General features: G+C 49.3%; 1 protein-coding gene across 3 annotated transcripts in view; it reads left to right on the top strand.

Moving 5' to 3' along the window:
- MTUS2 (microtubule associated scaffold protein 2) overlaps positions 1–20,633 on the top strand; it is a 620,738-nt gene extending 600,105 nt beyond the window's left edge. For 2 of the 3 annotated variants that reach the window (XM_053672918.1, XM_053672919.1), the window contains exons 10-15: positions 1,341–1,446; positions 3,803–3,876; positions 12,897–12,995; positions 14,104–14,223; positions 16,679–16,776; positions 17,806–20,633. In XM_053672918.1, coding sequence (XP_053528893.1) covers positions 1,341–1,446; positions 3,803–3,876; positions 12,897–12,995; positions 14,104–14,223; positions 16,679–16,776; positions 17,806–18,019 — 711 coding nt within the window. In that variant the 3' untranslated portion in view covers positions 18,020–20,633. The remainder of the gene's footprint in view (positions 1–1,340; positions 1,447–3,802; positions 3,877–12,896; positions 12,996–14,103; positions 14,224–16,678; positions 16,777–17,805) is intronic. The other variant, XM_037152910.2, reaches the window with a different exon arrangement.
- Positions 20,634–23,837: the final 3,204 nt, after the last annotated feature.

The raw sequence follows: 23,837 nt of genomic DNA, 5'->3' as shown, positions 1-23,837 counted from the left end.
CTTCCTCTTCAGATGAGAGATTAGCCCCAAGGAACACAATGCCCCAAGCAGCGGCTGAATATTACCACCTGGAAGCAATATGTTTTAACTGGTTCACCAAGCCGCTTAGCGACCTGGACACATTTCCTGCTACTGTGGTTTTCCAAATGACAGGTTTTGAAACATGAGTAGGCCTACCCACATTTTGAAATAGCCACAATAAAAATTAACCAGAATATTGCAAGTAGGAGGGAAAAGTATTGTTTTGCAACACTTTGGTTTTGTGTGAGTGCTGCATGTACAAGAGCATTTTTTTTGCAATGGTCGCTGACAAAGAATTTGGAAAACGTTGTTCTGGTTTGCTAGTGCAGGAAGAGGTCTTTGTATGCAATTATTCCTTTAAGTCATACATTTGAAGTTAAAGCAATAACTACAACAACAAAATAACAAGAAGAGTACACATGGCGAGGGCTGGGGTGGAGACCAGGGAGGATGAAAATAAAAAATCCTGGGCTGACTGTGCAACTTGTGATTCAGCTACTGGAAATGACCTACAGCTGGACACACAGCAGCCCCAGCCAGGGTCACATTGCTGGGCGGGTAGGCCATGTTGCAAGCAGACGACTAGGAAGCAGGTGCAGTGAGCACACTGGTCTGCCACTGCCTTGGCCTTGGTGAGAGGCTCCTTAGCACTAGGCGTGGCCTTGCTGGGAAGACACAGCAAGGGTGTGTTTGAAGGGGCTTTGTCTTTGGAGTCAGACAGACCTGGGCCGACTGCTGGCTCTGCCCCTTGCTAGGCCTTGTGGGAAATGTTTCAGACCTCTCTCAACCTGTTTCCCATAAGGTGGGCATAAATATTGATTTTAGAGTGTTGCTGTGAGGGTTAAATGGTATAGCTGACAGCAGGTAGCTTAGTAACTGTTCCTTCCCATTTATCTTGTGCGCTGTGCTTCCACCTGCCACTGGGACACAGACAGACAATCTAGAAGGGAGGTCCTTCCTCTTTTCCTTACCACCCTACAGAGCAATTGGTATGAGGGGAAGGAATGGGAGTGGGGAGTGGATGGTCCAAAGTCAGGCCCAGGATGGTAAAGAGGGGGCTCAGGCAGCCACCCCACATTGGGATAACCTGACGCCAGGGGCTGCCACATCACCACCAAATCCTGGCTTTCCTGCCTTGGCACATGGATGAGGGCAGCCATCATCTCCAGAATGACTTGTCCTTGACATTTTGTACCACTAACCTTTGTACTGGTTGAATTCCATCTACTGGCTGAATACCATCTCTGTTCTCCAAGCAGCGAGGATACTGCTGCCACTTATCCTAGCTCTGCATAGCCATAACTGTGGCTCTTCCACAGGTAGAAGATATCACCGCCAGCCACGAGGCTGCCTTCCTAGAGATGGAAAATAACCACACAGTGGCCATCACAATCCTGCAGGATGACCACGACCACAAAGTCCAAGGTAGCTACCATCTTAGATGTGTGCGGCCAGCACAGGTGGGCCCTGCGAGCCCAACCTTCCCACTGCAGATGCTAGGAACTCCTCCCGCTCTCTGTTCCACTTCCCTTTCTCCCTTCCTGTCTCCTGGTGCATTGTCCTCTGTGTTGCTTGCTGTGAACAGGAAGGATGGAAAGCCAAGATCCCGGTGGTGCTTCTTTCCCCTGAGGCGGTTACTCTCAGCCTCACCTGGATGTCGGAACCTGTGACACTGTAACAAGAGGCCGGCTCCAGCCTAGGGCCTGCTCCAGGGCTCCCATGCAGCTGCACAGGAAGATTTTATAAAGCTCCGAAGTCTGACGGGTAGCCATGCTCGAGAACTGCTATTCTAAAGTCCGCGTGGAAGCTGGGCTTTGTCTTGGCCTTATGAAAGTGAATGTCAGTGCCCGGGGGTAGACCCTTCCCCCTTCTCACACTCAGGGTGCTACCCAGCCCGGAGCAGCTCCGCCCTGGACCTGGGTGTGCACCTTGAGTTCACAGGCCACATTCACCAAGGGCTGAAGTGGTCTCTGGATCTTTCTTTTTATATTTTTGGCAACTTTAATTATGCTTGGGTACTTAGGGTTCTATGCAGGCTATAGCAACAACAGCAACATTTACTAAATACTACTAAGATTTTGGCTTTGTGAAGGAAGTTTTTACAGTTTTAACGTGCATTTATTCTACACACACAACTTCTTTTTCAGTTTTTTATTCCCTCACTTTTCCCCCAGCCAGAAATTTAACAACAGGTTAATAAAATTAATAAATTTAAAGATCTTAAGCATTAACATCAGTGTTTTATTATTTTTAAATGCTCACTGTGCTGTGACCAGTCCTCTGACGGAGCCTCCCCGAGCCCCAGCCCCGCCCCCTGGGAGCATTAGCGCGGGAAAACATCCAGCTTTGGAGCGTGTCTCCCGCGAGGGTTCGAGTCCCCCGGTGCAGGTGTTTTCACGTCTTTGCTGCGAGCATTCTTGCCACACACATTTTTACACATAATTAATTGGCTGTAAGGTAATTTTGCTGTAAAAAAAAGATAAAATCACAACAAATAGAGGGACATTAAAAAAGACAATGAAACATGAAGAAAGTGAATAACAAAAGTAAGACTTTATTTAGAATGTGTATAGATTCGTGGTAACATGTATATAATACTAGCAAAAAAATTCGTTATTATGGTCAGCACATTATCGTCCCTTACAGCTAATCCCTTGGACAGAGGCAGGTAGACAGAAGACTACGTGGTTTTATGCTAACAAAATCAGCACAAACTTTTTTTCAAATGTAAATTTCAGCTAAAATCGCTGAATTTCTTCGAGGGCTTCCCATCATTAGTTCAAAGTTTTGGATCAGTGGGAACCACAGGGATTTTCCGAACCGTGGCCCTGGGCAGCCAGAATGGTCATTGCGGGTCTCTAGTGCCCTCCTGTGCAAAGCTCGTGTGGCTCGGGCTGATTACTGAGACCTTCCCTCCCTCTGTTTATAACATACAAACGAAGTGCTTGTGTAGCCAGAATGAGATGGGCTTTACCCAGCTGATAAGACTGTTCCCATCTGGAGGAAAATTGAGTCCATTTACTTAATAAAGTCTTATGTGGCCTCTCTTTCTGCCTGACTTGCGAATATCACTGAAGCACCACTTTGCACACAGTGCAAGGGCTCCACACTCTCCGAGAGGAATCAGTGCAACCGGTCCTCCCTCTGTCTGGCTGTCTTCACATCAAGTCTTCGCTTAAGCACATCCTGGAGACCTGTGGCTTCCAGAGTGTGGCACAGGGGCCCAGCACACACAGCACTGGCACCCTTCAGCCGACGTCCTCTGGCAGGCCCAGCTGCACGGGGGCTCCCTCTCCTGGGAGCTCCCTCCTTCAGCCCGGAGGGCAGCTTCGTGGTAGAAAGAAAGAGTGACCTGGGAGGGGAAGGAGAAAGAGACTTCCCATGGATCACACAGTTGTTTTACCACGAGGAGAACTTGGAGATTTGTGAGGACTGTGGTTGGACACTCTGACTCTGCCAGGATGGTGGGAAAGCAGGGTGTAGAAATGAATGAATGAATGAATGTGTGCATGTGTGTGTGTGTGTGCACTCAACTTGCTTCTCCCTCATTTTTTCCCTTTCCCTCTTTGTCTCTCCCTTTCTTCTATGGCCTTCCTCGTCCTTCCTCTTCTAAATGACACCACATGCGATTCCAAAGTACTGGAGCGGTCCCTGCAGCTTCAAGCCTGCAGCACACCATGTCCCTTACTCACCCGAGTCTTTCATTTAGTCTGGCAAAGCAGTCTTGTTTGATCCCTTTCAGAGGAAATACCAACTTAACAATCTGCTGTCTTCTCTCCAGAACTGATGTCTACCCACGAGCTTGAAAAGAAAGAATTAGAAGACAATTTTGAAAAGCTGCGGCTGTCCTTACAGGTTAGTACCTCCTTAACTCTGATGCCAAGCTAATGGCAGCACCGTTCGTTAGTCCTGTCCACAAACACTTACCCAGCACCTGCTACGTGCTGGGCCCCATGCAGCGCACTGGAGTATAGAGGGAGATGGGACATTCTCCTTGTCCTAAGGCATTTACTGTCTGTCTACTCAGAAAGTTGTGACACAAACAGTGACAGACACCCACAAAAGGTAACGCATGTTTGCGCCAATGAACAATCCCGTCAGTGAGTGCCACAGGGGCTCGGAGAGCTTGCCCCACCCTTGCAGTGGCCAGAGGAGTCACTGAGCTGCGCGTGAGGAAGGGGGGGACATGGAAGAAGAGCATCCTAGGCTGGGGAGTGGTGTAAGGAGGGTTGGGAAGGGCAGAAGCCATAGGGTGCGTGCGTGGGAACTATAAAAAGGACTGTAGTCACCTGGAGTGGGGGGATGGAAAGAACCTTCTCTACCTCCCACTGCCGGTCCAGGGAAAATGCCAGGGAGCAGACTGGCTTCCTTCTGACCTCTAATGAGAGAGTGAAGGGTCCCCCAGATCACCAGCACCTCCCTCCTGCCCGGGAACCTAGCGTGGGGTTGGAGGCCCCGCACCCGTTCCCAGCTATGAACATCCTGATCAAACCAAGGTTATTTTTTAAGTATTCGGGGCACTCACATCTGGACATTGTGGTGGCAATAACCATGGATGCCCACTGATTACCGTAACTGATACAAAGCCAGAAATTTTGCTTCTCCAGTGGCTCACTTTCCCCAGCAACGTTCATCACACAGAGGTGGCCCTGCTGAGAACAGAGCCCAGGACTTTGCGGATACCGCTGTCACAGCCACTGAGGGTACTATCCAAAATTTTTGAATGGGAAACAGCCTGCCATGGACCCATCAGTGGGCCTGCAGTACACAGCCCTCACATGGTTCATCCTTGGCAAATTTACCCCAAACCGCCCTCCTCACGCACCTGTTACCGGGGAGACCCGAGTCAGAGGTGTCCCGCCCTCAGTTCTTGTCTTGCTCGCAAAAGATGAATTCTAGCAAGAGACAACACATATAGTGCAAATGAGATGTTTATTTATGAAATAAATAGAGAAAATAAGGAATGAGTAAGTTGTTAGTTAACTTTCTGGCTTCCTTTATTCTCTTTTTCTGCTCAAGGTCTGAAAAGGTCTGCCCCAAGACAACCAGGTTAACTGGTCGGCTAGGGTAAGGGGTTGGAATGCATCTATGTACGTACCTGGTTGTTGGAGTAGCTTCTCCAGTCTGCTTAATCTGCTTAAGTTCCACAGGAGAGAAGGGCTTATGTACTAGCTGAGGGCCATGCAGTTGGTGGAGAAGGCATATCAGTAGAAGGTGTGAAGGTTTCTAATTGAGTTAAAGGTCCTGGATATGGAAGTAGCAATGATGATGTTGGCACCTCTTCTACTTTTTAAATATATTTTATTGATTATGCTATTACAGTTGTTCCATTTCCCCACCTTTATTCCCCTCTGCCCTGTACCCCACTCCCTCCTACATTCCCCCCCCTTAGTTCATGTCCATGGGTCACACATATAAGTTCTTTGGCTTCTCCATTTCCCATACTATTCTTAACCTCCCCTGTCTACTTTGTACCTACAATTTATGCTTCTTATTCCCTGTACCTTTTCCCCCTCCCCCTCCACACCGATAACCCTCCATGTGATCTCCATTTCTGTGGTTCTATCCCTGTTCCAGTTGTTTGCTCAATTTGCTTTTGTTTTTTCTTTGTTTTTATTTTAGGTTCAGTTGTTGATAGTTATGAGTTTGTTGACATTTTACTCTTCATATTTTTGGTCATCTTTTTCTTAGATAAGTCCCTTTAATATTTCATATAATAAGGGCTTGGTGATGATGAACTCTCTTAACTTGACCTTATCTGAGAAGCACTTTATCTGCTCTTCCATTCTAAATGAAAGCTTGGCTGGATAGAGTAATCTTGGATGTAGGTCCTTACTTTTTATGACCCGGAATACTTCTTTCTAGCCCCTTCTTGCCAGCGAGGTCTCCTTTGAGAAACCAGCTGACAGTCTTATGGAAACTCCTTTGTAGGTAACTGTCTACTTTTCTTTTGCTGCTTTTAAGATTCTCTCCTTATCTTTAGTCTTGGGTAATATAATTACGATGTACCTTGGTGTGTGCTTCCTTGGGTCCAAATTGGTTGGAACTCTCTGAGCTTCCTGGACTTTTTGGAAGTTTATTTCCTTTGCCAGATTAGGGAAGTTCTCCTAAATTATTTGTTCATATAAGTTTTCAATTTCTTGCTCTTACTCTTCTCCTTTTAGCACCCCTATGATTTGGATGTTGGGACATTTAAAGATGTCCCAGAGATTTCTACGTGTCTCCTCATTTTTTGAATTCTTGTTTCTTCATTCTTATCTGGTTGAATGTTTATTTCCTCCTTCTGATCCAAACTGTTAATTTGAGTCCCAGTTTCCTTCCCTTCACTGTTGGTTCCCTGTACATTGTTTTTATGTCACATTTCATAGCCTTCACATTTTCCTGTGTTTTGCCACCATACTCAACCTTTTTTGTGAGCATCCTGATTACCAGTGTTTTGAACTGTGCATCTGATAGGTTAGCTATCTCTTTGTTGCTTAATTATATTTTTTCTGGAGCTTTGATCTGCTTTTTTATTTGGGTCATATTTTTTTGTCTTGGTGCACCTGTTACATAGAAAGGGGTGGAGCCTTAGGTATTAGCCAGGGTGTGGCAACCCACGTCTCTGTGCTGTGGCACTGTATGTGGGGGAGGAGTCTGAGAGGGAACAATGTTCTTGCTGGGCTCTCAGCTGGCTTTCAGTAACTTCTTCCACAGCAGAAAATTGGGCCCTTCTGGTGCTGATTACTGGGTGGGTGGGTGTGCGTATGTTCTAGGACCCTGCGGGTCTCTCCAATGAACTCTCCTGTAAGGCTGGGAGTTTCTCCCACTGTGTCAACCTTCACAGGTTTTTTCAATCAGAGGTTTTGAGGCTTTATTTCCATGCACTGGACCCCTGGGTTGCATGGTTTGTCTCACTCCCCAGTTGTTCTTCCCGGTTTGTGGGAATGTGGGACTGCCCAGTCCGCAAGTCACCGCCTTGCCTGCCCTGGTCCTCCAGCTGCTGCCTTGCCACGAGCCCTTTCTGCCCGGCTTCCCATCTCCACCCACCTACAGGTCTGGATGAATGTTTCTTCTTTAACTCCTTGGTTGTTGGATTTCCATACAGTTTGATTTTTTCTGGCAGTTCTGATTATTTTTGTTTTAAAGTTCATTTTTGTCCTTCTTTTGGTTGTGTGAAGGGGCACAGTATGGCTAACTGGGACTCCATCTAGGCCAGAAGTTCTCAAAGGTGCCTCTCCTAAAGGGGCTTTTCACAAAGGTGGGGGTGTGAACAAAGAGGTGGTAATGGCCACTAGATGGCACTATGGAAGCAATTAGCTTACATTTGTAGCACAGGCCCCCTCGCCCTCAAATAGAAGAATCGCTTTATGTAGGCGATTTCTGGCACCTGCCTAGGGGATTACAAAAGAGATCAAGTTGGGGAATGGTATTGTAATTTAAGCTTCCATGTAGTAGCCAGGATTTCCCATCAGCTAACTGACATTGAGGCCGAACGGTATTGTAAAAGAGTACTAGTCTTCTTTAGAGTTTGAGGGTCAAACTGTGACCAGTTGGAAAGGATGCAGCCCAGTGGGGTCCCACCTAGAATGGATTGCTCATTTCCCATCTGGACAGAAGAAATACCAGGAGATTAGATAGCCCAGTGTCCTAGGGTCATAACCTGAAGGCTCAGCATCCTGGGACCCGAGGCCCTGGGTATGCAGCATAGACATTTCCATTACAGACCGATCCTTCCAGGGGATGACGGTGTTTGTCTTTACCTTCCTTCAGCCAGTAAAGCCAGTGAGAAGGAGTTACCAACTGGTCGGATCTTGGAAAAGTGTGAAGGGGCCCTCCACATCTTTTGAGGGGAACAATTATATGAGATTTTAAAGGTGTCTCCTCTCAGATACTGTGTTTCTAGAATAGCTAGCCTTATGATGCTTGGAATTTTATAACGAATCTTCAGATCAGGCTTTAGACCATACTTCAGGATACAGGAGCTAAGCCACACAGTTGTCATCTGGCTTTGCCTCTCAAGGGGGTACCGGAGGGAATGGACTCTTGATTCACCATTCAGAAAAGGGAAAAGCATAAAATATGGGCAGTGGCAAGACTGTCTCGCCCCCCTTCTGCATTTCTGGGGGCCGGGAGGAATGGCCCAGGGCTTAAAGCCATGGCTGGCAAGTGATCCTTTTGTTTCTGTCGGTGGGGGGTGGATCTCTGCTCTTCCTCCGCCCTGTCTTAATTGTCAAAAACACTGCAAGTTATTTCTACCAGTTGCTCAGTAGGTAGGGCCTGAGGTTCTAAGGCTAGCTTTTGTAACTTTCTCCTGATGTCTGGGGTTGTCTGCTGGATAAAATGTATCCCCAGAAGTGCTCAGCCCTGAGCAGACTTAGGCTGATGTTTGCAGCCTTTTGTAAAAGCTCAATCAATACAAAGGACTTTGGTTCCTTCTTGTCCTTTGTGGGTCCCCGTTTGGCAGGTCGGTTGGGGTCCTGACCTGGGATTGCATTTCCCACTGGCCGCTGTGCACTGTTGAGCTGCTGGCCAGGTGGTTTATCAGCATCAGCTCAGGTGGACCCTCTCTGGGCTGCTTTTCATCACAGCACAGCAGCGGGAGAGAACAATCTGTGGTTCGCTCCAGGTTAGGCCGTGAGTCAGTGATTACAATGGACAAAGGAACTGCTTTTTGTAACAGTACTTTGAGTTAATTAATTTGTGTTCCACTGTTTAATCATACCCGGGGGTCCTGTTGGTAAATAACAATCAGTTTTGGAAAATCAAAGGAAGCTTTTGACTTTTTCATTCGTCATTAAAATTATCTTTACTATTTATTTCTGTTCCTTTCCTTTTCTTTTTTATTTCTAGTTTTCCTCACTTCTCATCTTGAGTTTACTACTCCAATGTCATTTCCCCCTGTATGTCTTGTTCCTTTTTCCCCACTTCTTCAATTCCTTCTCTTTTTTCTCTTTCCCTTTACACAATCCTTTTTCAACTCACATAGAGCCTTTCTGACTTACACAGACCCTCTGTTTTGGGTGCAGTCCTTCCGCAGCTTACACAAACCCTCCGAAACCTTCCTAGTCCCTTTCAACTTATCTAGAAAGTATTAACCCAGTTTTAGTTCTACATATTACCTTTTATTGCTAAAATTGTATGTTCTTTCTGAACTTGATTAGAATGTTTTAATTTTTAGGAAAAACCAAGAGTAAGTAAGTAGAATTCTTTAGATTAATACATTTATAGCTACATTTTATAACTTTTGGAAACAGTTCTTATCCCCACTGGCAGATACACACAGTGCTCAAAAGTGAGCTGTTTTATTGGCTAGTGACCTTGGCAACTGCAAAGAGCTGGAGAAGAAGATGGGGGTGACCTTCAGCCATTTCAGTTCTAAAAGTACCAGTTTTTCTCTTTTATATTGAGGGAGGGGCAACCATTGCTTCTGGGGGCAGCGAAAAAGGGAGAGACTATGGGTGGAGGAGGTAACGCAGGGGCAGGGGGCGATGGGGGGGTCTAGGTGGCTGCTTTGGCTCCTTAGAAAAGTTGTAGGAGAGGAGACAGCCAACACAGGGCTGCTGCCCCGGTTCCCCTGGAGGTCAGAGGAAAAGGGGGCCCTGGAGACAGGATCAGGGAGCAAGGCCAGGTCGAGCTTCCGCTGCCCACTGCTCCCCTGGCTGCAAGTCTCCTAGGACCCTTAGAGTTTAGGAAGAGATACAAAGTTTATGCCCAAGAAGGGGCACAGCTGTTTTTCGAGAGGGAGAGAGAGCAAGACACTCCCCTGGCAGATGCAACACTGTGCCTTGGGGGGGGAGATGCAGCAGGATTACAACAGGTCAGTGATTCAAATTCATTTGTTCTCTGGCCATGGTTTAGAGGCAGGAAAGACTTGTGTAGTTAGTACATTATAGTGATGGGGGTTCCCTCTGAGGCCCCTTTACATCCTAGAGGTTAACCCCAGACACCTCCGTGAGACCCCCACTCACATAAGGATGCCGAGACCGCGGAGCTGCAGCAGGGTGTGCCTTGTCAGTCCCCAGAGCCCAGGGTAGCCCCAGCAGGCTCTGCAGGTCTCAGCCTTGTTTCTGCCTCCCAACACAGCTTGTCTGAACGCCCCTCCTCCACAGTGCTGTTGTGCCTCCTTTAACCCTGAAGGTGAAGCCGGCAATAAAACATTGTTAGTAAGACGGTCCATATTCACTGCATTCCTGGTGACTGGAGGCCAAGGATGGAATCCAAGTCACAGCACCACAGGTGTTAACTAGAGGGGCCTGGGTCACGGGCTCCCAGCCTCAGGTCTTATCTTGCTCGCGAGAGATGAATTCAAGTGAGACCACATGTATAGTGGACATAAGATAACAAGTTTTATTTATGAAATATGCAAGGAAAATAAGGTATGAGTAAACTTGTTAGTAAGTTTGTTTTATACACTGGAGCACCTGGCTGCACGTGGGCACTCAGCTAATCTGAGTGCCCCGACTGTTGGGGTTGGGGGTTACATACCTTAGTCAGTTTCTAGGTTCCCCTTCCTTCTCCCCCTTCTAAACCTTGGGAATAGTGTACAGCTACAAAGGCTTTCTTTCTCAGCTAGTAAAGGCTCTTTTGTCTTAGTTAATAAAATTGCTACAGAAGTTAGTAGAATTGCTACAGAGGCTCCCTTTCCCAGTACACAGAGTTTCAAGGACTCCCTTCCTGTCCTGTCCTTGCTTGTGGTGCTCAAAACATTTGACAGTCTTATCAGACCAGGCTGAGGGCTGCTGAATCAATGGGGGAGACATGCCTTGCTCCTTCCCGCGCCTTAGTTTACTACAGGCCCTCCCCTCCACCCACCTCTGGCCCTGTGGGAGGTGTCATCTCGGAGGAAGGCACACGGGGAAGTGAAGGCCAGACTGTGAGGCCACAGAAACCCCATCCAGCCCACGCCACAAAGAAGCGAGAGTTTTGTTTCACCCGTGAGAGAATCTTCACTCTGCCCCTGTCATCTCACGGTCGTGCACCGCACATATTTTAGCTGCGAAACCCCATGAGCAGGATCCGTTGGGCTGGAGGTTATTTGGTGCGAGGAGGGCGGAGTTGCTCAGCCAAGTTCCTTGAGCAACTCGCAGCTAGAGAAACAGTCTGGCGGGTAAGAGATTTGAGCTCTTGGGTTTGAATCCCCAGGGCTCCCCCTCTAACTGCTGTGAAGCCTTGGACAGTGCATAAACTCTGCAGCCCTTAGTTTACTTGTCTGTGAAATGGTGGTGACAACAGTACCTTCCTCAATTAAAGGCAGTAACGTGGGTGAAGTGTGCAGCCCTACGTGGATTCATGGGAAATGCTACTAAGTAGCAGCCATTGCTACGCTCTAGTAGTTACATATATTATTATTTGCTATATTTATTTCTTTATCACCATCACTGTTATTATCATGCCATAGTTAGCTCCTAAGTGGCCGGCGCTGAGCCAGGTCGCCAGCTGGGTCTTCATACCTCTCACTTGACACATAGGAGCCGGCTCAGGCTGGAGAACCGGCTGCGCTGCCTGGCTGCTGCGCGCTCCTACGCCTGTAAGTCGGTTTTGAGTCATGGTGAGTAAGGCGAAGAAGCCACACTTTGATATTTGAGATCCATCCTAGGTGGTATTTGCCTGACAAGTTCTCTGCTCTGTTTTTTAATGGAAGAGGAGGGGCTTGAAAGAAACGCTTCCTTTGACAGTGCCCACAAAGGTGGCCTGGGAGCCCTCCAGCAAAGGGGGCTTTCTGACAGCCGAGTTCCAGAGGCCGCTGCCGAGGCGCGGAGGTGTGCGCTGCTCCACCAGGGCCCACACTGCTCCGCCCTCCGTCCCCCGGGGCGTTTGCCGGGCCCTGTGGTGCAAACTCCCACTGACAGCTAGCTCCACTCCCTGGACATACCAGCTTTGCATTGAATGGCACTGGGTGGGGGGGGATGGGGGGCATTTGTTTCTTAAAAAATGAAATGGAAGTAACTGGGAACAAGCACACACAAAAAAAGAGGACAAGCATTGGCTAACGTTGTTCATTGGGTTGGGTGTCATCCCAGGGACCAAAAGGTCACCTGTTTCATTCCCAGTTGGGGCAGGTGCCTGGGTAACAGGCCAGGTCTCCAGTGTGGGGCACGTGAGAGGCAACCAGTCAGTGTTTCCTTCACACATCATTTCTCTCTCTTCTCCCTCCCTTCCCCTCTTTCTAACAAATAAATTTAAAATATTTTTTAAAGGATGAGAAATGTGCCAAGGGTTATCTACTGCATGAAGAAAGCAGTCCAGCCAAGCACCTCAAACATGACAGTGCGGTTATATAGAATTACATGATTTACAGTACCTAGCTCCTCATACTGGGGGACGAGTCCATTTCTCTTGTAAGAAGAGTTCGTTGAAAGACCCTAGGTTCTAATGTTACAGAAATTGGGCAGAGAACTTTGGCGATTAGTCATTGCTGGAGTGGCCAGGGAGGGGTGAGCAGTGCAGCATCCCCTCAGACACGCCCTCCTTCAGCCTGTACACAGGGGCTCCCCTGAGGCTGGTGTGTGCTGGGGGCCAGGGCACAGTCTAAACGGGAGGTCTAAACAGAGGGGACAGGTGGCCCGAAAAGGGAGAATAGACTCAGCTCACCTCAGGGACATGCCCGCGGCCCTGAAGCCCACGGAGGCTGAGTGGAGGCCAGAGGTGACCCTGGAATGAGAGGGAGCTGGCCAGTGAAGCCAGGGAGAGCTGGGATGTGAGACGGGAGTGTGGGCAGTGAGAACCAAGGCCGGGAGACAGGCACAGTTGAGGTGGGAGGTCCGACCCATGGTGGGACGTATGTGGCTCATTTTGAAGCCGGTAGCATTTTACACAGGGGCTGTCTCATCGTGCTCCCCAGGCTGAAGCATCTGCAGTGGACCGAGCTGGACTTCTTGTGTCCTTACTTGCAGGACCAGGTGGACACACTGACCTTCCAGAGCCAGTCTCTGCGGGACCGAGCCAGACGCTTCGAGGAAGCTTTGAGGAAAAACACTGAAGAGCAGCTGGAGGTAGTCGATCTCCCAGGCCCCCAGCCCCCGTGGGGCCTCACCACAGGTCCCTGGAACCTCGTCCCAGGAAGCCACATGGCTTCCTCAGCAGTGTCCCCAGTGGCCAGGCCTCTGTGCTAACCCACCACCAAAGCGACAGTTGGTCAGGGCCCTTCTGGGGTTTCAGACATGTTCTCGTCAGCACTCTTCCGAGACGGCACAGCTGTGGGTTTCTCCACACAAATGTGATTCCTGCAACAATGCACGCCGCTCCCCAGCCACTGTCCCTGAGCTCCCAGGACAAGCGTGGCCCCTCGTCCCGGCCAGGACCACCTAGCCACCTGTCCTCTCCCAGCTTCCGTGGGTCTGGCACCCGAGGCTCCTCTGAAGCCTGAGTTAGTAGGTTGAGGGTTTTTTCCCAGAAATTGGCAAAATTCCTTCCTCCTTCTGTCGGGCTGCGTATAAAACACATCACACTAGTTAAATCTGAATTACAGAGAAGTGAGTTCTTTCAGTACAAATATGTCCCTTTCGAAACTTATACCAAAAAAAAAAGTTGTTTACCTGAAATTCAAACAGTGTAATTTATATATATGCATGTGTGTGTGTGTACATATATATTTATATCTGGCAACCTCACTCTAACGTATCTTTTCCTGAAATGCCTTTTCTGCCTTTTAAACCACTTTTTCATTTCCTGTCCTGGGGTGGGGGCCCCCCACGGGCACAGGCGGGACCTGCAAACCCCACCTGCCTGCTGAAAAGAGTGACTGTCAAAAGCCAATGTGGAATTTACTTCTTTTACCCCACAAATCCCTTCTGGGGATGGGCCGGTGGTATCCACCAGCCTCAGGGGTGACGACTCTTTCTCTTCTTTTCCCCAGGCAGCTGGATTTTTAGTGGCACTGGCAGCGGGGAGCTAGTGGGCACCTTGCCAGGGACGATATGTGAGCTAAGGTCCTCTCCCCCCTCCCCCTCTCTCCCTCCACACACCCACCCTGCCCTCTGTGCTCCAGTGCCTGCTGCACAGCTTGTGAAGGAAAACTAGCTTTAGGGAAACCCATGACCTTGGTGAACACTGGCCTTTGCCAAGACCCTGTGACTAGCTTGCTGCTCTGTGTCCCTGTAGGTGGCGCTGGCTCCCTATCAGCACTTGGAGGAAGACATGAAGAGTCTGAGGCAGGTCTTAGAGATGAAGAATCAGCAAATACACCAGCAGGAAAAGAAGATCATCGAGCTGGAAAAGCTGGTACGTCATCTGTTTCCTGAGGACACCCCAGTGACCTTTCTGTCATCATTGAAGTCAACAGACACCTTTCGGGATGTGGGCCCTCAACCTGAGTCAAAAACTCCACCTCTGAGTCTCATGGCCTTTTTCAGGAAGCCAGGAGTTCCGAAGAGGACTCTCAGAGGTGGCCCCATTCTGCACCGCTCAGCGGTCCTGTGGATTGCCTGCCTCCTCCCCTGCCCCATCACTCTGAAGTGCTGTCCCTCACCCCTCCCTGCGAGCCTCGGGGTGAGCCAGCACAGACGCGCCTCACTGGCCTGTGCCCGATACCAAGCAGAGCACTTTCCCTGCGTCTGTTCTTTAACCCCGACAGCAGTGCTGTGAAGGAGGTGCCATCAGGGACCTCCTTTCACAGGTTGGAGATGGAGGCCTAGGGACAGGGCATCTCGTCCAGAGCCGATCAGTGGCCGAGCCCGGGCAGGAGCAGCACACGCTCAACGCTCTGCCTCACCTTTCAGCCTGGCTCCTACAGAACCAGCAAAGGGCACCCCTTTGGTAGAACAGTGCACCCCAAAGTTCACTCCCCTGCCTGCAGGCACAAAGGCCATGGCCGAGCTGGAGTTGCAGATAGTTGTCCAAAGTTGGTAGCAGAGAAGCCTGCTTCCAAGGCGACACCATCCTGATGTGGCACTTGGCCCGAGGCTCTCAGACGGATCATGTTTTTTCCTTTTCTTTATTGTTATATAAAAGTAAAACAAACTTTTAATAGTATAAAAGGAAAATGTGTGCATTATAGGAAATGATAAGATACACAAAAATAAGAAAATATATTTCTATCCCTGTTAACAGTTTTCAGAGCTTTCTCTCTGCACGTGTGTGTACCCCAGGCACCCCCAACACACTTACAAGGGTGTTGTGTCCATTTCCTTTCAGTTAGAAACTCTTTAATTTACCATCTCAGTAATTTTTTTACTCCTCACCCTAGGATATGTTTATTGATTATTAGAGAGAGGGCAATGGGGAGAGAAAGAGAGAGAGACATTGATATGAGAGAGAAACATCGATTGATTGCTTCCCGTATGTACCATCTCAATAACTGATCATCTGGTCTAACTTGTAAAGTTCTCCATTTGTCTCCAAGATGTCCTTGAAGCTGGTTTATGCAAACCAGGGGTTGATGGAGGACCATGTGTTGCATTCAGTTGTCACGTCCCTTTCTGCAGACAGCTCTTGCTGCACTGGTGCTTATCATTTAGGAGGAGCAGACCTGGGTGTGTGTGTCCATTTCCAGCATCCTGGATAACGGGGGCCACCTGGCAGCATTCAGCAGCCCAGAGCTTCCCCAAAAGACCCCACACCCAAGACCAGCGGAGGCTCATGGGAAAAGCCCTGCCATCCTGTCCCTGCCTGTAGTCCGGTCAACGTGGGGACAGGACCCGCCTCCTCCAGGCTGGGCCATCCACATCCAGTAGTTTGATCACCCGCAAGCCCTTGGGGTGGATGTGGCTGTTTTTAGCCATGCTCCAGGCATTCTGCAGGCATGCGTGACTTATTCCAGAAACCGTTCCAGGAGCAAACAAACAAACAAACAAACAAACAAACAAAAGCCTATTTAATCACTTCCCACTTGCTGGGGTGAAAGCGCCTTGCTGCAGAGCAGAGACAGAGGTGGGCCTTGGCTCTGATTCCGAACCCTTATTCTTGGAGAGGTGACAGTTTTCTTTCACGATCAACTACACTAATGGTGAACTTGTTACATTCTTTTCAAGCAATAATTTATTTTTAAATTCATCTTAGAGTGGAGCTGTACTCCAGCCAGATCTCAGGCCCTGTGGGACCCTCCGACAAGGAGAACAGCATAAATGGTGGGCTTGGATGATGTGATTTCCCGATAATGTGCCAAGCTGACCTTGGGCTCTGTGTTCCTGGCTTTGCAGAGCCTCAGAAGGAAAAAAAATGTGTGCACATTGTATTTCCACCTCTCCACTAATTTAGAATGTCATAGGCTGCATGCATGCCCAGCCAGGGGACATGATACAGCACAGATTACCCTTTGGGAAGGACCAGGGGACCCACTAGCCAAACTAGGTCTTGGTGCTGATCACAGCTTATCTCTGACTATGGCCCTTAGCGCCTGGGACACTCGCTATAAAAATACATTCTATATAGGATTCCAGTATATACATAGACATATGTGCATAATATATGTGAAATAAAACTGTTATCTAAAATATGCATAACACTTATTTACTATATACAGTGTATTCTGGTATTCTCTCTTCTGCCTTATTTTGTTTTTTAAAAATGCTGGCCACATCCCTCTACCTGATTTTTCAGCCCACCAATGCACTGCACACTGCAGACTGCACACTGTAGTCTGCAGAACTACACTCCTTTTGATAACCCTCCAAAGGCACTGGTCTGCTTCCTGTCAGATAGCCCTGCCAAGGACCTCTTAACACTGCACCCTTTACAGGCAGAAAAGAACATTCTCCTGGAGGAGAAGATCCAAGTACTCCAGCAGCAGAATGAAGATCTCAAAGCAAGGATTGACCAGAATACCGTGGTCACGAGGTAGGCCGACCGGGGTGTCTAAACTGACAAATCATGTGTCACCCACAAAGTGGCTTTGCTCTTGAGCTTGAGGACTCTGTATTTGTCCCAGTGTCCAGTTCACCTCACCCCTCTGAGCTGCAAGGCCTCCCCAACCCTCTGAAAGCAGGTGGCAGGAGCCCCCAGCACAGCTGGCTGCTAAATGGCTTTGTTCTTGGAGAGTGTTTTGGAAAGGGGTATCAGCTGGGTGCTCCCAGGCCAAAGAGAACCACCCTGTGAACCACTCCTGCACTCTACTAGCTCAGCAGTGCAGACCCGTGTCTTCCTGGGGTGCAGAGCTGTCATCCTGGGCCAGCCTGGCCAGGGCAGTGAGGGGCTAGCCCTGACCAGAGGACAGCAGGGACAGAACATGTCAGAGAGAAGCCATGTAGCCAAATGTAGCTCTTCCTGAGTGACATTCTTTCCATCTTGGTCACCTGTTCTGAGGTCCCCCTTCTGCTGTCAGTGGGCAACAAAACAGGGTTTTAGGCTTCAGAAGCCTGCTGGAGGTTATGCATGTCCATGGGGGCCACGCTGTCTCTGGGACACCCGTGCCAGGTGCCAGGCTGGATGCTGGGATTCAAAGAAGCAATCTCTGGCTCCTGTCTCTCAGAGCTGACCGTCTCCATATCTGTGCCATCTATACTGTTAACACCAGAATCTCCGAGCTTCCTGGTGGCCCTCCTGCACCAGCTGCCTCTCCCCACCTTCCCTGTTTGCCTCTAGCTTCCCTCTTTGCTTCTAGCTTTTGCTTTGTCTACCAGACAGCTGGCACCTCCCTGAAGGGGGCAGAGGGCTGCAAACAGATCTGGTGTTGGCAGGGGGGCTCTGGGAATGGATGTGTTGGCAGGACGAGCGGTAGTCACCATTCACCAAGGTGGTGGGTGGCAGTGGCTTGACTCACCCGGTTGTCCCCGCAGGCCTGGGCCACCTTCTCCCTTTATCCAGCATGCTTGGCCTGGCAAATCTGGCACGAAGGCTGCCTGATGGTGTCTTCTTCTCCCCACGCAGACAGCTGTCAGAGGAAAACGCTAATCTCCAGGAGTACGTGGAGAAGGAGACCCAGGAAAAGAAGAGGTTGAGCCGGACCAATGAAGAGCTGCTCTGGAAGCTCCAAACTGGGGACCCAACCAGCCCAGTTAAGCTCTCTCCCACATCCCCTGTTTACCGCAGCTCCTCCTCCGGACCCTCCTCACCCGCCAGAGTCAGCACCACGCCCAGATGATGCCACCACTCAGCCCTCCGGCGCTGCGCCTCCTCCTGCACCCTGTGCTTCCACCTGAAGGGAGTCTCGACCGGCGCCTCCCACCGCGAGTCCTGTGCGCATGCTCAGTAGCTGCAGAGTGGCACCCTCAGAGTCCTCCGACCCTGGTGTAAGACTGTCCTGGTACTGACAATTAGGAAGGTGTTGACCTTACGTAGAGCCAAAAGAAAGAAATGCCCACTGCTCCTGAATGATGAATTTCACTGCAGAATTCCAGGTTAGTGACAAATAGCTCGGTGTGAAATCTACGCTGAATAATCATTGTGCACTGCACCGGTGTGTGTGGATCTTTAGATGTACGCATTTGTACACGCAATGGTTCTGAATTTCATTTTTTATAACATGAAATGCTGACGTATTTTGGTGAAGGTCAGCAGTTTTCTAACTTGTGCCTAAAAATAATTGGGAAATGAAAATGCATTTCTATCTAGCTTCCCAAGAATATTTCTACCCAAAATAGAAAAAGGAAAAAAAAATACAGAGAAGAAGCGCCTTTCAACCTGCCACCAAGTGGTACTATATTGAACACAAACACCAGCGACTTGTGAACGGTAGCTGCCTTTGAAACGATCACAATCAGCTCTCGGTCAGCATGCTGTGAAGTCATCATTATTCCATTCACAGGTTTTAATTGCTAACACTCCTGTCATGAGTGGGTAAGGGACAGAGCCACCGGGAACCCTGTGGGGTTTAGCAGATTTTCGGACGTCACTCATGACAGCAAATCATCTACAGTCTTGTAAACACAAGTTTTGCTTTTTCCCAAATGGCATCTTGGAATCTGTCATTCAGCTGTTGCACCCTTGGGAAAATATGGAAGAGCAGCCCTTCCCGAGTGAGGGTGAGGATGGCCTTGGACTTGATCCAGACCATTTGCCCTCTGGCCTCAAGAAAGACTGATGGGGTGTGTACTTGGACCAAGCACGGAGTAGGGAAGCTCTGGCCGTCTGTGTGATTTGCTCCGATCTGATGCTGTGACCTTCGGGGCCCCATTTCACAGCAACCTCCCCTCCAGTTCTCCAGTTCAGTTTAACAGCTCAGGCCCATCACTGTACCTGGAGACGGCTCAGGGGTTCTAGCAGGGGCTTCAAGAAAACCAGTTCTTCCATCGTGGGGGACCAGTTCCACACTGTGCTAGACCATCCCGTGACTTCCCAGGAACCCAGAGGTATTTTCTGCAGGATCATCAAGCAGTGCCACAGCCGACAGCGGTCCAATCATAGATCAGGAGGTTCTTCCACACAGAGGGGCCTGTCGAAGCAGCCAGCCAGCGGGCACTGGCTACTGGACTGGCATCTGTCCCTGAAATGATAGAATTAGAATGTGAAAGGTATTCCTGTAGTGCTGTGGAAGGTTAGGAGCATGACACCCCAAAGAGAAGTAGTTTTAACAGTTGATATGGTGATGATAATGATGCCTTTGTTTCCTGTTTGTGATGGAGACCCTGCACTTTCTTTCCTAAGGCCCCTGGAAATTGTCCTGAGCACAGGGCTATCTTTGAACATGACCAAGGCAAGTAGACCCATGCAGGGACATCCATGGTGGAGAAGAGATGGTCCATGGAAGGAAAGGGTCGACTTGCCGAGGGCCCTGCATGCTTGGCTGGCACGAAGACAGACCTGGTCTGTGTTCCCTGCCTGAGTCAAGGGTGGCCTTCGTGGCCTCAGGTCCATCTAATTTCTAGGAAACGTCCGAGGGTCTCTTTCCCATCCCGGGGACATGCGTAGTAGGTAACCATTGAAGAAACATTTCTCTTTACCTTTTGTGCTCTGCATGATGCTGTGATACTGAGTTGGGCAGTCCTTTAGAATAGATCCTGCCACGTTGACAAAGTACACAGTTATGTCTTCTGTTAGTGGCATCACCTGCAAACACAGGTTCTGTGGTAGCTCAGCTTTCCACCTTAGGAACTGCACCCATAGGGGCATCTGCTAAATGCAGTTACACAGCAATACAGATTTCAGTGTTCTGTTAGGATGTGCTACAGCGTGTTAGCCTAGTGCGGTCACAGGTGTAGTGATGTTGGCACCAGGTGGACTGGAACTCTGCCGTGACTGGCTCTCACCTTGGGCACTTGCACTAACTCCTACATTGCCATGGATTCATCCCTTCATCATGGACACCCACCACGTCCGGCTCTTATCCTGGAACACGAGGGGTGGCTGTTGTGCCCCTCTTGCCACTCCACCCACGCGCCATTAGAACATGGACCTCTCTCAACGTGGAAGTCCTGTCGCCCACCTCCCAGGCTGGAGCTGTTTGCACATACGGATGCAGCAGCCCCCCACCTGCCTCAGACAAACCCACCAAACCTCACCAACCTCTTGGCATTTGAGAGCTGAGTCGGTGCTCTTCCTGCCCTCGTCCCCACAGCTGGGGCAGGGTTCTGGCTGGGTGTCAGAGTGGGAGAAGGTCTGGTCAGCTGGCACACTGCGTATGACTGTTTGAACAGGGTCACACATTTCTTACCTGGCCCCAGCACTTCCTGTATTGCATCTTTGTGTTGAAGCATATTAAAATTAATTTGAAGGAGCTCCTGTGAGATGGATTTCATGTAATGTACACTGGCCAGTTCAGGCTTCAGAAAATTTCGGCTGAGACCCAAGGCAGGGCAGCCAGGGAGGTGTTTGGCGGGCTGGGTTTATTTTCTGTGTTTGCGAGGGTCAGCCACAAGCCTCCAGACCCCGCCGACTCCACAGGCCACTGTGTCTGCAGCCTGGGGTCCTCAGCAGCCCAGCTCTAACTTTGGGGAGCTCAGTGACTCTGCTCTGCCCGGCTGTCTTCAGTAGGCTGGGTAGCCTGGAGTCCATGGGAAAAAGGACACATAACATTGAGAACAATCCCTTCGCCCTCAAATTCAAATTCAGACCTAGATGGGGGTCTATTTCTACCCCCAATGAAAGCTCGATTTGTGCTAAGTCCTGTCAGTTCATGCCCTGTGGCTGCCAAGCTCTCTCACCAGAGGCAGGGGAGGTGCCCTGGTGCGGTGGCCTCGGTCACCGCAGTTCCTTACCCCATGCACAGACAACCTGGCAGGTTTTCTCACACCAACACGCAGCACAGGACCCTGGACAGCTCTGCAGCTCCTCCTCCAATGCTCCCTGCAGCCAGCCCACTTGCTCAAGGTGACAGCACTGCTCCCCACATCCTGGCCTCCGGTTGGGTTGCAGCCAGTTTGGTCAGCCTGCCATGCTTAGGGTCACAAGGGAGATCCCCAGCTGTCCAGGGGATCTGTACAAGGGAGATCACCCCAGCTGACCTCCCTGTGGTGGTTTTGCAGGGTGTACAGGAGTGGCAGCGACTTTAGGGAGACTGCAGCAAGTCTGTTCTTCTGAAACAAATCACCTCGAGTCAATTCCAGGCCTGCGAGGACCACGGGATCCCTACTTATGGCACCTACCTATTTATTAATGATTCATTTGACAACCTGTCTCAGCCCGTTACTGTTTTAGGGGCGTCTTGTGACCCCCACTTTTGTCGTAATCATCTTCCATTTCCTCTCCCCCACATGTGAGTTCTCACCTTCACTGCACGGAAGAGCAGACAAGGAGACTCAGCCACTGGCTTGTGCAGGAAGCAACACCAGAGCTGCTTCCTCCTCTCTGCAGAGAGCTGTCTGCGCCCACAGCTGATCTGCAGCAGGCGGAGGAATCTTCCGAAGTCAACTAACGTGTCACCTCCTCTGTGAACCATCACCTCCAAGGGACCTTGCACGGCCTGCTCTCCCTGCATGGGGGACATGGGCCAGCTCAGCAGGAAGGAGTGATGCTTCAGCAGGCAGAAGCCCAGAAAGTGGGTACAGGCATACCTTAGAGATGTTGCGGGTTCATTTCTAGACCACAATTAAGCAGATATTGCAGTAAAACAAGTTCTAATCTTTTAACTGGTGGAAGGTCTTGCCTTCAATTTGTACAAAACGCAACATCTGTGAGGCATGATGAATCGAAGCATGTGGCGTGCCTGTGCTTCTCACCTGTTTGCACAGCTGGTGCTGCCTCGGAGCGCAGGTATCAAGCCAGACCTCTGGGGCTGCTCCCTATTAGTGAGAGTCAGGGTTCTGCCCACTAGAGAGTTTGGGTCAAGTGCTTAAATACACACAAAAACACCCCCAAAGGCTGGTATGCTCTCCTGGTTGTTAACACAAGGGGAACTAAATCACTTAAGTTTGCTTATCTTAAATCTCTTTTTTTAAAAGTTCAATGAATTGGGGTGACATCGGTTTGCAAAAACATACAGGTTTCAAGTGTACAACTCAATAAAACATCGTCTGCACACTGCACTGGGAGCCCATGACCCCAAGTAAACTCTTTGTGTTCCCATAATCCCCACCTCTGTCCCCCTTCACCCACCCCCACCCCTTTTCCCTTTGGCTGTCACCACACTGTTGTCTTTTGTGTTATGGAGGCCTGTCCATAAAGTATCCAGCCACGTGCCATGAAACATAGAGACATTTACTGAAGAAGATATAAGATTCAAGAAACACTGTACATACAACAATGATGCCTCAGTCCCTTTCAAACTAGGCGTCTTGCAACCTCACACAGTTCTCCTTCCCAATGGCCATTAGCTGCCCTGTTGTATTTTCCTGAATCTCATTAGTGGTGTGAAATCTCTTCCCTTTCAAAGGTGATTTTAGTTTTGGGAAAAGCCAGAACTCATAGAACGTGGGGCTGGGTCACCTGGGTGACTAGATGTTTTGCCAAAAGACTCTGCACGAGACAGGATGCACGAGTGGGGGCATTGTTGTGGTGAAGCTGCCAATCACCAGTTGCCCATAGCTGCAACCTTCTGAATCATCCAAATAGTTTCCTCAGAGGAATATTCAAGCTTAACACAAAACTGGATGCAGATTTGTTGCTCTACTCACTCAGTCATTTTGAATGTGATGGCCACACATGCTCACTCAGTGGTGCCTACTGCCCCCACTGACTAGTACAGTGAAGTCGTCATTGTTCATTGTTCACACATTCACATTCCAGCCCGCTCTGCTTGGCTGCCAGGTAACATCGATGTTGCGCAAACTGTTCTTGTTATATTAATGGCTGGACTTTTTCTGGACAGACCGTGTACCACATTTTGCCACGTACAATGCATTCCTGTGCATGATGCACACCCATATTTTTGGCCCAAACTTCCAGGGGAAAAAATCTTTCACTTTAATTTTTTAATTCAAATTTTTATTTATTTTTACTTAGAAACAAAATTAATTATCATATTCCAGGGTATTATTTTGCATACAGATAATGCTTTCTAGATTAATACTTTTAATGCATAAGCAAAAAAAAAGAATTAAAAACATTTATATAGATATGAACTTAGCACTACCCATGTATAATGCACATCCTTATTTTTCCCTCAAAAATTTGGGCAAAAAAACGCACATTATTCACGGCAAATTACAGTACACTTTTGGGGAGCTAATCCCTCCATCTCCTTTCATCCAGCTCCTCTGTCCCTTCCCCCTGACAACTGCCAGTCTATTCCCTTTGTGTATTTGTCTCTATTCTGTTCCTTGGTATATTCTGAACCAAAACAAAACAAAAAGCAAGCGCCCTGGCATATCTGCTGACCCAGCTCTCTTCACCCCTCCACCCCCATCATCTGCCCCAGGGCTAACTTGCCTAACTTACCAAGTCTGCGAGGCTTTTCCAGCACAGGCACCATGGGGGCGGGGGGGGGGGATGGGATGCCATGTGACTCTAAGTGGGCATCACCCTGCAGTGTGTGACTGAGAGCCCTGCCTGGGTGCAGCATGCCAGGGCACCCATGCACCGACGAC

Source organism: Artibeus jamaicensis, unplaced genomic scaffold (genome assembly GCF_021234435.1).
Source record: "Artibeus jamaicensis isolate MK-2021 breed Jamaican fruit bat unplaced genomic scaffold, CSHL_Jam_final contig_793, whole genome shotgun sequence".
Classification (NCBI taxonomy): Eukaryota; Metazoa; Chordata; class Mammalia; order Chiroptera; family Phyllostomidae; genus Artibeus; species Artibeus jamaicensis.
Note: the sequence above shows the minus strand (reverse complement) of the source record. Positions and strands in the feature narration are given on the sequence as shown.